This window comes from Saccopteryx leptura, chromosome 2, assembly GCF_036850995.1.
Source record: "Saccopteryx leptura isolate mSacLep1 chromosome 2, mSacLep1_pri_phased_curated, whole genome shotgun sequence".
NCBI classification, from domain to species: domain Eukaryota; kingdom Metazoa; phylum Chordata; class Mammalia; order Chiroptera; family Emballonuridae; genus Saccopteryx; species Saccopteryx leptura.
Window position 1 is genome coordinate 296,364,839 of NC_089504.1, and position 13,323 is coordinate 296,378,161.

The 13,323-nt window shown below is 38.6% G+C and overlaps 1 protein-coding gene across 1 annotated transcript in view; it reads right to left on the bottom strand.

Annotated features, from left to right (window-relative positions):
* Window positions 1–8,346: 8,346 nt before the first annotated feature.
* ASZ1 (ankyrin repeat, SAM and basic leucine zipper domain containing 1) overlaps window positions 8,347–13,323 on the bottom strand; it is a 72,120-nt gene continuing 67,143 nt past the window's right edge. Inside the window, exons 12-13 of the mRNA XM_066364151.1 lie at window positions 12,764–12,877; window positions 8,347–8,517 (exon numbers count right to left, since the gene is read on the bottom strand). Of these exons, the coding sequence (XP_066220248.1) occupies window positions 8,347–8,517; window positions 12,764–12,877 (285 nt within the window). The remainder of the gene's footprint in view (window positions 8,518–12,763; window positions 12,878–13,323) is intronic.

The following is a 13,323-nucleotide window of genomic DNA, read 5'->3' on the forward strand; positions in this document are numbered from 1 at the left end:
TCCAAGTTTACGAGGACAAATCCTGGTGACTGTGTCTGAGAGGTAGAGAGCTCCTTCCACTGTGCCCAATAGAATGAAGACAACCCAGGAATGGCAGACCAGAATACTGGAACCTGACTTCCCTCAGCCCAGCTCGTTCACAGGGCACAGTAGTGAGAAGCAAACTCAGATTAGAGGCTACTGCACCACTAGCACCCAGAGTAGTGGGTCAGAGAATTTGTCCATAGGGAGAAGCAGTTCATAAGAAAGGAGAGTGTAAAAGTTCTCCCCAAAGGAACTGACTTTATTTGAAAAAGAATGTGCAGAAAATTAAGCCTAAGGGCACACTTGGAGACAAATCTCTTAATTAGGAGCAACGAGCTAAACTGTTAGTTAGGTCAGCTAATTTACCAGAGAAAATCAGGGAAAGAGATAGCTAAGAAGGGCTCTCCTCCTGTTCAGAATAAACCTCAATAGGTAGCCTCAAGAATAACCCCTGCTCAAACTTAAATCTATCAGACTGCTAAGCAATTCATGCCAAAACAATGTCAAAAACAATAAAGCAGTCAACCAGTAATAAGTGGAACCAGAGAGATCAGGGAAAGAGAGTTAAAAGGAGCTGTGTTAAAATTACTATCATACCAGGGTGACAATGTGATTGCCCATGTGCACCCTCTGAGGAGTGACATCAGAAGCTTCATACTTGAGGGGAAACAGACTTCACTAAAATAGTCCAGCCAAGTCACTCAACAAATAAACAAGTGATAAATAATAACAATTATTCCTTGGGGGGAGGGACAGAGAAATCACTTTCCAGAATCGCTATGTTATCTAAAATATCCAGTCTTTAGCGAAAAGTTATGAGACATGTAAAGAAATGGGAAATCTGATCCATACACAAGAAAAGCAGCAGGCAACAGAAACTTACTGGAAAAGGCACCAGATGTCATGTTTAATGCAGACTTCAAGAAGCCATTATAAATATGTTCTAAGACCTAAAAATGCTTAAAGAAGGTGTGAATAAAATATCTCATCATAGGGAATATCTATACAGAAGTAGTAAAAAGAGAACCAAACAGAATTCTAGAGTTCAAAACTACAGTAGCTAAAATAGAAAAATAATTCATTAAAGTGGCTCAATATCAGATTTGCACTTGCAGAAGAAAGAATTGCTGAACTTAGAGATATAAAGAAACAGAAAAAGAAAACATTCAAGGAAATAATCCACATTTGATTAAACAAATCTACACGTCCAAGAAGCTCGATGCAACCCAAGTAGGATACAGAGATCTACACTCAGAAGATAGTAAGAATGCTGTAAGACGAAGAGGAGATCTTGAAAACAGCAAAATGACTTGTCTTGTACAAGGGAATCCCATAAGGTCAATAATTGAATTCTCATTAAAAAAAAAAAAAGAAAAGAAAACCATGGAGACTAGAAAAGAAAAACTGTTAACTTATAATTTTATATTTAGTAAAACTTTCATTAAAAAAATAAAATTTTCAGATAAAAACAATTGGTAGCAGGCCCACCTTACAAGAAATACTAAATAAAGTTCTTTAGACAAAAAGTAAACCTAATTGTAAATTTAAACCCACACACACAATAAAACGAAAAAGCCGTGGTAAAGGTAATTATGTAATTATGAAAGGCAATTGCAAGGTATCTTTCTTCTTCTACACACACACACACACACACACACACACACAATTTTATTGTTGGGATTATGACTGATAGAAATGTATTATATTTGAAAACAACAGCACAAAGGAAGTGGTTGGGAGTATAATTAGAGTATGTAGATATCACTAGATGGTAATTTGAACCTACAGGAGAAAATGAAGAGAACCAGAAATAGCCTGATGAGTGGTGGCACAGTGGATAGAGTGTTGACCCAGAATGCTGAGGAGCCTGGCTCAAAACCCTGAGGTCACCAGGTTGAGCATGGGCTCATTGGCTTAAGCACAGGGTTGCCAGATTGAGTGCAGTATTATCAACATGATTCCAAAGTTGCTGGCTTGAGACCAAAGATCGCTTGCTTAAAGCCCAAGGTCACTGGTTTAAACCCAAGGTTGCTGGTTTGAGCAAGGGGTCACTGGTAGGATTGAGCCCATCAAGGCATGCACAAGAAGCAGTCAATGAACAACCAAAAAGATGCAACTATGAGTTGATGCTTCTCATCTCTCTCTCCCTTCCTTTCTCTTTCTAAAAACAGAATGTAAATATAACACTCTATAAGAATAAACTTGTTTTTTTGTGTTTCTTAGACATAAAATTCTATAAATTATAACTATTGATTTGTAACAGATATAAATGTAATCTGCATAACAATAGTATAAAATGAAAGCCAGAATAGAGCAATATTAGAAACAAAGTTTCTGTATCTCACTGGAAGTTAGTATAAATTTAAAGTAGATTCTTATAAGTTGAGATGTATATGCTAAGCTCTAGTACTACCACTCAAAAAAAAAGAGAGTGAAAAATATCATTAGAGAATTTTGTACCTGAGCCATATAGAAAACAAAAGTAAAATGACAGGTGTTTCTGTCCAATATACCAATAATCTACTTTTTTTTTTTAATTTTTATTTATTTATTTATTTTGTATTTTTCTGAAGCTGGAAACCGGGAGAGACAGTCAGATAGACTCCCGCATGCGCCTGACCGGGATCCACCGGGCACGCCCAACAGGGGCGATGCTCTGCCCACCAGGGGGCGATGTTCTGCCCCTCCGGGGAGTCGCTCTGCCGCGACCAAAGCCACTCTAGCGCCTGGGGCAGAGGCCAAGGAGCCATCCCCAGCGCCCGGGCCATCTTTGCTCCAATGGAGCCTTGGCTGCGGGAGGGGAAGAGAGAGACAGAGAGGAAGGAGGGGGGGTGGAGAAGCAAATGGGCGCTTCTCCTATGTGCCCTGGCCGGGAATCAAACCCGGGTCCCCCGCACGCCAGGCCGACGCTCTACCGCTGTCTACTTTTTTTTTTTTTAAGATTTCTTTTATTTTTTAAATTTTTATTTATTCATTAGGGAGAGAGAGAGGAGAGAGAGACAGAGAGAGAAGGTGGGGAGGAAATGGAAGCATCAACTCCCATATGTGCCCTGACCAGGCAAGCTCAGGGTTTCGAACCGGCGACCTCAGCATTCCAGGTTGATGCTTTATCCACTGTGCCACCACACTGATAACAACACTGAATGTGAGTGGATTAAACAATTCAGTCAGAAGGCAGAGATTGTCAGATTGGATAAAAATAAAAGGTAACTCAGTTTTATTTTTTTTATTCATTTTTGAGAGGGAGAGACAGAGAGAGAGAGAGAGAGAGAGACAGAGAGAGAGGAGAGACAGAGAGAGAGAAGGGGGGGAGGAGCTGGAAGCATCAACTCCCATATGTGCCTTGACCAGGCAAGCCCAGGGTTTCAATCCGGCGACCTCAGCATTTCCAGGTCGACGCTTTATCCACTGCGTCACCACAAGTCAGGCCAGTAACTCACAGTTTTAATTGTGTGACATTAGACTAGGGTTGGCAAACCACAGCTTGGTGTGCTGAATTTGGGCAACCATTTTTTGTTTGTTTGTTTTGTTTTTTAAAGATTTTATTTATTCATTTTAGAGAAGACAAAGAGGGAGAGAGAAAGAGAACAGGGGGAGGAGCAGGAAGCATCAACTCCCATATATGCCTTGACCAGGCAAGCCCAGGGTTTCAAACAGGCAACCTCAGCATTCCAGTGGCTTTATTCACTGTGCCACCAAAGGTCAGGCAACCAACTGTTTTTGTAAAAAATTTTTATTGTACCACAGCCACATTGATTAATTTATATATTGTCTATAGGTGCTTTTGTGCTACAATGACAATGTTAGGAAGTTGTGATACAGACTATATGGCTTGCAAAGCCTATCTAGACTTTTACTCAAAAAACGTTTGCTGACTTAACTGAAGGAAACCCACTGTGCAAATTCTTCAACTGATTGTTTCCCAAGGCAATAATAAGCAAAGTCATGACTTAAGAGTGAGATGAGACCGAGGTCCTAGGAGTTTGAAGACAGAGAAGCATACAGTTTATCCAGTGAAAAGGCAGTGAATACACCAGGGAAACGTAATAGGTGCCAGACAGCACTAAACATATCACTTGATAGTGGTAAGCAGATCTCAATTGCCTTTTGACATGTAAATATATTAAAAACCCTTGAGAAGGCCCTGGCCGGTTGGCTCAGCGGTAGAGCGTCGGCCTGGCGTGCGGGAGACCCGGGTTCGATTCCCGGCCAGGGCACATAGGAGAGGCGCCCATTTGCTTCTCCACCCCCCCCTCCTTCCTCTCTGTCTCTCTCTTCCCCTCCCGCAGCCAAGGCTCCATCGGAGCAAAGATGGCCCGGGCGCTGGGGAAGGCTCCTTGACCCCTGCCCCTGCCCCAGACGCTAGAGTGGCTCTGGTCGCGGCAAAGCGACGCCCCAGAGGGGCAGAGCATCGCCCCTGGTGGGCGTGCCGGGTGGATCCCGGTCGGGTGCATGCGGGAGTCTGTCTGACTCTCTCTCCCCGTTTCCAGTTTCAGAAAAAATACAAATAAATAAATAAATAAATAAATAAAAAACCCTTGAGAAAATGAAACGAGACCTAGCCACAGTAACAAACTGTAAGACCTGCCCCTTCAATTGTCCCCTTACATTAAGAACCATTTAAATACCTGCTATCCTACAATTTCTGTAATTCCCATTCATGGTTGGTTCATGCCTAAATAGCAATTAGGAAGCTCCTCATGTGTGAGAACCTATCAGAGTTGATGCCTCCCTCTCTTACTGTGGTAGCTATAATTTTTCTCTAGTTCTCTCTTCATTGGGTGTTTAGTTTCAGTCCATTCTCCTGGCTATATATCCCAATTACTTTTAGCTTTATGATTATAATTCCGGTTAGCAACTACTCATTAGACTAAACTTAAATTTTCCTGGTATTTCATCCTAATGAGAATACTGTCACATTATAAAAAATTCTTGCAAAATTTTCTATGAAGTAAAAAAATAGCAGCAAGTAATCATGCTTCTCTTTCAAAGATAATTGCATTCCAATAGATGCTTGTAAGAACACTTCTGATTTCAACTAATTAAAAACTAAATACCAATTAATAAAGTTTTACTACTTCCAAGTGCATAGAATTAAAAGTTGGTTTACAATAATTTCTGTGTTTTTGTTGCTGGTGGAAATGAAGCCGTTTTACAGTCTCGAGAAAAGCATTTCAGGAGACTCACGTATGGGAGGTTGTGGTCTCTGGTAGGATTTATTGGGTTTGAAACAAATGGCTGCCCCCAGATTTCCAATGTCTCATTTCCGTCCCTCATGGTAGAAAAAGCCCAACTTCATCTTCATCAGGCCCACAAGGCCAGGGTTCACAAATTCTGTGCCATTGGTTCAGTCCATGTCAAAGTTTAGTCCATTTCAGCCACTGTCTGCATCCAGGTAGCTTAGTCTGTTTCCAGCTGTGCCAGGGTGGTGCTGTGGCCAGGTCCCCACTTAGAGTGCTTCTGGCTGTGGGGACCCCAGGCAGTTGCTGGGGCCCCATGACTGCTATGTTGAGAGAATGCATGGGGCAAACATGTGTAAGCAACACAGGGAGAGAACCTTTATTAGGCTCATATTATCTCAGGCTTTGGAAGGATTACACACTTTTACAAAATAACCAATTTGGTCCTGGCTGGTTGGTTCAGTGGTAGAGTGTTACCAAGCATGTGGATGTCCCAGTTCAATTCCTGGTCAGGGACACTGGAAAAGTGACTATCTGCTCTCCACACCTCCTCTTCTCACTTATCCCTTTCACTCTTTCTCTTCCCTTACCACAGCCATAGTTTGACTGGTTCCAGCACACTGCTCAGGGGGCTGAGGATGGCTCTGTGGAGCCTCTGCCTCAGGTGCTAAAAATAGCTTGGTTGTAAGCATGGCCCCAGATGGGCACAGCATCAGCCCCATACGAGAGTTGCCAGGTGGATCCCATTCCGGGGGCATGCAGTAGTCTGTCCCTCTGCCTTCCTCTCACTTGGAAAAGAAGGAAAAAAAAATTAACTTCTCAGTCCTTCTCCCACTGGTATTGGTTCCTCCCCCTACCCAACTCCTTTCCTAGATCTCCCCAGGTGATGTCTCTTATCCAATCCAAGCTCTTTGCAAGGCTAGGCTCCGCCCCTTATGATCACCATCTTAGTTCCTAAAGTGCATTTGCTTAGTTCCCTCTGCACAATCTTAACTTCTCCTGGGCACATGCCAAGCAAAGGAATTTCTCCTGTCTTTTCATTCCTCCCTAGGTAATGTCAGGTAAGGATCCCTCCTGCCACTTTCTGGGATTAGGTCTTGAGAGTGGAAAGATGCAGAGGTCCCCTGTAGAGCTGATGAAAGCTGCAACTTTATAGTGAAGCAGGCTTTTTAATGTCTGATTCTCTTTGCTCCCTTCCTTTATTAGTATCTAGCTACCTATGCTAACAGTTTTAGGGAGGTCACTATGGAACTTGTTTTAAGACAAAAATCATTTGTAATGAGCTATCTTGTAAAAAAATTAATATTCCAGGAGTGATAGCCCCTTTACAGTAAAGCCTTGTAATCCAGTCAAATAATCAGAGTTGGAAGACTTATACACTAGATAAAAACCAATATGAAACCGTCTGCATAATCTTACTTATTCTATTGATACCTTACCCATAAAGAAAGTTTAATCACAATAAATGGTGCCCTACTTATTCTCAGAATATGCAGATGCAGTGGACCTGACATTTCTTTACCATGCGTAGCTAATTAAATCTGAAGTACATTAGGGTAGATCACTCTTTTAAGAAATTCTGTAATAAATCCTTTCAGAAAGTATTTTGTTAATTTGCATTTTAACAGCTTATCCTAGTATTTGAGGACGTATAGTTTGGTTTGGAAAGTCGTGACCCATTCAGCCAATAGAAGAAATACCATCTTTAAGATAAAGTGAGGTGTAAGGCTATTGTAAATAGACAATCAGGTAGTATGTGTGCCATTTTCCTACAGTTTTTTTTAAGGACACTAAAATGAACATTTATTAAACACCTTCTATTTAGCTAAGTACTATGCCAGTAGTGAAATGTGTTAAAAGGAGTAACTATTCTATTCATACTTCAGTTAAATTCTAAGTCTTGAACTCATTTAAATGAGGACTATCAGGAAAAAAATGTTTTGCTATGGCACTTAGGTTAAAATGTCAGACACCAAATATTTTTTTTAATTTATTGATTTTAGAGAGAGAGGAAGGGAAAGGGAGAGACTGAAACATGGATCCACTGTTCCACCTATCCATGCACCCACTGGCCGCCTCCTGCATGTGGCCTGAAGGGGAATCCAACCCAGAAACCTGGTGCATCGGGACAACGCTCCCAACAACAGAGCAGCAGGCCGGGGGCCAGACACCAGTTCTTTACGATGACAACATACAGTTGAGTATATTCTCTAAAAAAGAATGATGATTCAAGTCGTGCTGCACTGGAATAACCAAGAGCAGAAACTGTTACTAATTATAGTTCTTTATACTGTTTTTTCTTCCTTTCCTCAAATTTTTCCCTTTGCTTGATGTTTACCTTTCAGTAGTTATAGATCAACTACCTCTTTTTAAGTATGGTACTAATTCAGGCAAGATTTAACTATTATATTCCCTGCTAAATTGGCCAGCCTTTTGACTAGCATCACTATTAAAATGTGAATATTTTGATTTTGAAGTAAACTGTGTATTACTTAGATTGATATGAGAAATTATATGCCAAATGCCATTCATTTTCCTAATCTCCTCAAGAATGCTATGCATAGCATATGCCATATGTTCCCATTAAGTAGGTTTTTTACTTTACATTTAAAATATTCTCCCTACATTTTGAACTTGTAATTCAAAAATTTAAATTTTATCTTTATCGTTTAAATATTCTGGAATACTTTCAAAATTAATAATTCCTAATAACTACAAAATTAAATAGGAACTGCCTTATTATGTAGTAATGAAGGGGAAAATAAGGACTAAAATAAAGCTATTGATTAATAAACACTAGGGATTTTATAACATTCACTGTGACAAATAAACACACTTTCTTACATGTCAGAGAATATCAGAAAAACTTTTATTTTGAATGTGATTTAGAGTCATGGGATCAAACTTAAGAATCACTTAAAACTTACTGCTTGATCAAAATTAACATAAAATATAACTAGCTATAATCTAACTCAAACTGACAAACCACCAGTTTCTGAAGAATAACTTCCTGCTCTATGCTATCATAATTTTTTCCTGTGAAGTATGGACAAAAAAAATGTAGTTCTAAGAATGTTACATTGGGCCACAAATGATTGAATGTACATTTTAAGGTAATTTGAGTAAAATACACATATATTACTCAACATAAATATTGGGACCACTTTCTCTGGAAAGTCAGCTTGCAGATGAAAAGGAGAAACCCAAACCCGCACGCTGCAACGGCTGTCCTCTTCATGATCCCACTGTGCCACGTGGAGGCTTCTTCTGTGAGTGCGATATGAGCTGGATCATTTTCTCTTTCATTTTGCAACTAATATTTTGTATGAAAAAAAGTTAATATACATTACACTAAAAATAGAAATATATTTGACTTAAAAATAACTATTATATTCATGTTAATACATGATTTAGACATAGTCAATGCAACATTCTTAAGAAGATTTAAAGTGATCACATATGTCTTAAGTCTTGCTTTCACCAGAATGCCATTATTGCAAATTAGATTCACATTAAAAATAAATGTTCTCATAGTTATTATATTTTAATGTTTTTATGTCATAAGATGAAGTTCCTTTATTGTTAAAGTTTCTATTTCTATTGTTTTTAAGTGAGAGAAGGGGAGACAGTGAGAAACTCTCACATGGGCTCCAACTGGGATCCATCTGGCAACCCTCATCTAGGGTCAATGCTCCAGTACCCAGCTATTTTTAGCACCTGAGACAGATGTGCTTGGACCAACCAAGCTATTCTCAGCACCTGGGGCCAATGCTCAACCAATGGAGTCACTGGCTGTGGGAGGAGAAGAGGGAGAAAGGGGGGAGAGGAAAGGGGAAAAAAGTAGATGGTCACTTAGCCTGTGTGCCCTGCCTGGGAACTGAACCTGGGACATCCACATGCTGGGTTGATGCTCCATCCACTCAGCCACTAGCCAGGGCCTAAAGTTTCTATTTCTACCTAAGAAATGACAAGTGCAATTTTTCCTTCTGTACTAAATATCAAATGATTTCTTACAAAAAAAGTTAACCATTCTTATAACACACTTACAATATGTAAAATTTAATAAAAAGCTGTAAGATTTGATACTAATGCTAGGAGTTTAATCCTTTACTTAAATATAATTGCAGGAACAAACATCAATAATAATCTAAGTGGTTCTTCTACTACTTTTCTGCAATAAAAGTGCATGACCCTGTCAGTTTCTCAACTTCTATACACAGAACTTTCTTGCTAAAGAAGGTCCCCCAATTCGAGTGTGGGGGAGGGGAGGGATGGAGAGAGAAGGAGGCAGAGGGAAGTGGGAGAGGGCGAGTGTTGTTGGACGAGGGGTAGAAGAGGAAAAATGAAGAGAAACCAAAAGATCCTGGAAAGATAAAAACAATCAGGCACATTTACAGAGTGATATTTACTAGAACCATTCTGTTCTGGAGTGGTGACAAACACTTTGATCATTAGCAAGAATAATCACTTCTAAAATCTACAGAGCAAATATTTTTAAAAAGCCTGCAAAATTAATTTTAAATTTATAGTAGAAACAGACTTCAGAACCAATCTCATTAATACTGTATTCTCGGTCTAACTTCCAAATGGCTTCATTCAGCAACAGATTCCTTTTTGACACTGATGCTCCATTTACTGAATCCTGAGACAGTCATTCCCTTTATTAACCAATGACTTTGCATGACCCTTCTACAGGAGCCTGTCAGTGTGTTGGTTTGAAAGAGAGTGATGTGGTGCTAAAGTCCAGCCTTGACCTCTCCCACCCTCTCCCTTTGTTACCTCCATACACTTATGATAAACTCATATGGTTCTTTAAAAAAAATCCCCTTCAGTTATTACTGGTAAACTATAAAATATCCTAAGCTAAACAGGCAGGATACAATAATTTCTAATTTGGAAGTTCTCATAGTTCTTTAAATCAAATCTTACTATGATGATTACTACTTTTTAAGACTAATCCAGGAAAGCCAATACACTAGCTTGCTCCAAAATTAATACTTTTTGCCCAGATAACTGTATCTTCTATTAATTATAAACCAATAAATGTATTTTCAAGACTAGTCCTCATATAGCAATGTAGAGATTCAAAGCAAAGAAGGTCACAGAAAAAAGGTCTTCCATTTAGCTAAAGACAGCTGAAATTTCTGTTTATAGTACACGTTATTAAAATAAACATTATTGCACCTGATTTGATTATATATGTTTTAGAATCAAAGTCACCCCTAATACAGTGCTTTTGAATTTTATTCCTTTAAGAAAAATCTGGTGTCTCTAATTTTATCTGAATCTTCTATCTTCCTCCCAAAATGTTTTTAGTTAATCTTGAAGAAATCAAATAATTATCAATCTGAGGCAAGGATGTTTTAGAAAATTCCCTCAGTAAACATTAAAGGCTGATGCTTTGCAAGAAGTATTTTTACATAAATCCTTCTCAATTTCCCTTGGATTACCATGACAAACACAAGACTCAGTAGAATCAATACCGATTTCCTTCAGTTCTTAGAGATGAATCAGGTAGTGAGGGTGAAGGTGATATAACTCTCATGTTTTCAGCAAAATAGGCTCTCCCTAGCTTGGGTAACACAATTTGCCTGATATACAGAAGGTATTCCTATGTTTGTTGAATGAATAAATAGATAATACAATTTCTAAGATACCTGCTTCTATAGAATGGAGTTACCATCTACAGATTTTGAAATACATATAGTGCTTATTTGCCCCATTTGAAATATCTTTATTTTCTATTTTTTTGTAGAATTTGCTTCACAATTTTCTGCTTACCTTTTTAAAAAGACTCCTCTTAACTGAACATCTGTTAACAGCTAGAATGACAAATTACCTGGACCATGTATAAAATTTATTTTGAGGAAAACTTTTTTGATGAAAATATTAAATAATTTATGGACTAATGCTATAGAAAGTTAATGCATAATCTAATGTCCACATTACATATTTTAAAAAATTTTATAGGTATAAAACTTACTAAATAGACTTGGAGAACTCAGAAGTGAGTTCTTTAGTCAGGTAAAAGTGTTCTCCTCTTTACCTATCTTCAAAAGAGTTCCCAGCGTCGGCCTGGTGTGCGGGAGACCCAGGTTCGATTCCTGGCCAGGGCACACAGGAGAAGTGCCCATCTGCTTCTCCACCCCTCCCCCTCTACTTCCTCTCTGTCTCTCTTCCCCTCCCGCAGCCAAGGCTCCATTGGAGCAGCATTTGCTGGGCGCTGAGGATGGCTCTGTGGCCTCTGCCTCAGGCGCTAGAATGGCTCTGATTGTGGCAGAGCGACACCCCAAGACAGGCAGAGCATCGCCCCCTGGTGGGCGTGCCGGGTGGATCCTGGTCGGGTGCATGCGGAAGTCTGTCTGACTGCCTCCCCGTTTCCAACTTCAGAGAAATACAAAAAAGAAAAAAAAAAAGGCAAAAGAGTTCCCAAGTTTAAGGGCTTAGGTTTTGTAACAGCCTATTTTCCTAAAGGGGAAAAACCACCTGTCTTTGAATTCAGAAACATATTCTTCTATATGAGTATAGAAACAAGAACAAAAAAGTTCATACTTTTTTTAAAAAAGTTAAATCATAAAAGATATAGAAAGTCTAAAAAATAGAAGGAATATTTTATCCACAATCTTGCCTCATTAACACAGCTAATAAACTTTCCTTTTGGTAATTTTTTATCTGCACAGACGCATAATAAAACTTACACATATAACTTTGTATGTTCAACAAGTTGGCATTTGATTTCCATTATTATCTCAACTAGCTGTGTATCATTATAATAAATAAGTATAGCATTATTTAATCATTTTGCTAGTACAGGATAGGCATGGTACATACAATTTTGGAATCATTAAAATACTATGGAAAGATACAAATATTTTTATGGTTCTTGGCACATCTTGCCAAAATGTTTCTGAAATGGGTTGTGACACTTATCTCCCAAGAAAAAAATCAGTTTGGTGAACTCTAACTAGAAATGGATCAAGTAATACATTTATTCCTGCTAATTTAAAAGATGAAAATGATATGTCATTGTTCTTTTAGTATGCATTTATTTGGACTGAGAAAGTTTGTTTGCTGTATATAATTCCTTCTTTGGAAATTGTCCTCTTTCCAAATGTTTAGTGGGAGCTTATGGTACACTCATCAGAATTACTTCACTGTCTAACATACTATGCTACAAATAATTTCCCCCTTTTTATGTCGAATATTTACCTTCTTTTTTTTTTTTTTTACAGGGACAAAGAGAGAGTCAGAGAAAGGAATAGACAGGGACAGACAGACAGAAATGGAGAGAGATGAGAAGCATCAATCATCAGTTTTTTGTTGCGACACCTTAGTTGTTCATTGATTGCTTTCCCATATGTGCCCTGACCGTAGGCCTTCAGCAGACCGAGTAACCCCTTGCTTGAGCCAGCGACCTTGGGTCCAAGCTGGTGAGCTTTTGCTCAAACCAGATGAGCCTGCACTCAAGCTGGCAACCTCGGGGTCTCGAACCCAGGTCCTCCGCTTCCCAATCCAACGCTCTATCCACTGCCTCACCGCCTGGTCAGGCAAATATTTACCTTGTGAATTAAGTCTTTTAGTTTGCAGACCTCTTCACTCAAATGTCCAACGTTAGTAACCAGTTCTTCACAAACTGAGGTAAAATTCCGAGGAGAAGCCCATTCAAGTACTATCTGTTAATATTTTCAAAAGTTGCATTTTAAAGAATGAGAAACAACTTTATACCCACAAAACTTATATCACATTAAATTATTTAACTAAAAAGTATTTTTTTGTTCTTTAAGATAAATCCTGATGCAAAAGAAAAAGTAATTTTATATAAATAATCAAATCAGTTTCCTGAATGCATTTACTAAATATATGTAGTATACATAACTTTATAAAGACAAATATTAGTGATAATATTTATGGTAAAAAATACATTCACAAAAGTTTTAAGAATGGCATAATTCTCATGCTACTGTTACATAAAAACCACAGAAAAACAAGTACATTAAATTTTTTCACTGTAAACAAATAACTAAAGCCAGAATCACATGAACAACTACAAAGTTAAGTTTGTTTTTACAGGTCACTTACATTTTCTCTATTTAAGTTTCCTGGCTTCTTCCCACAACCA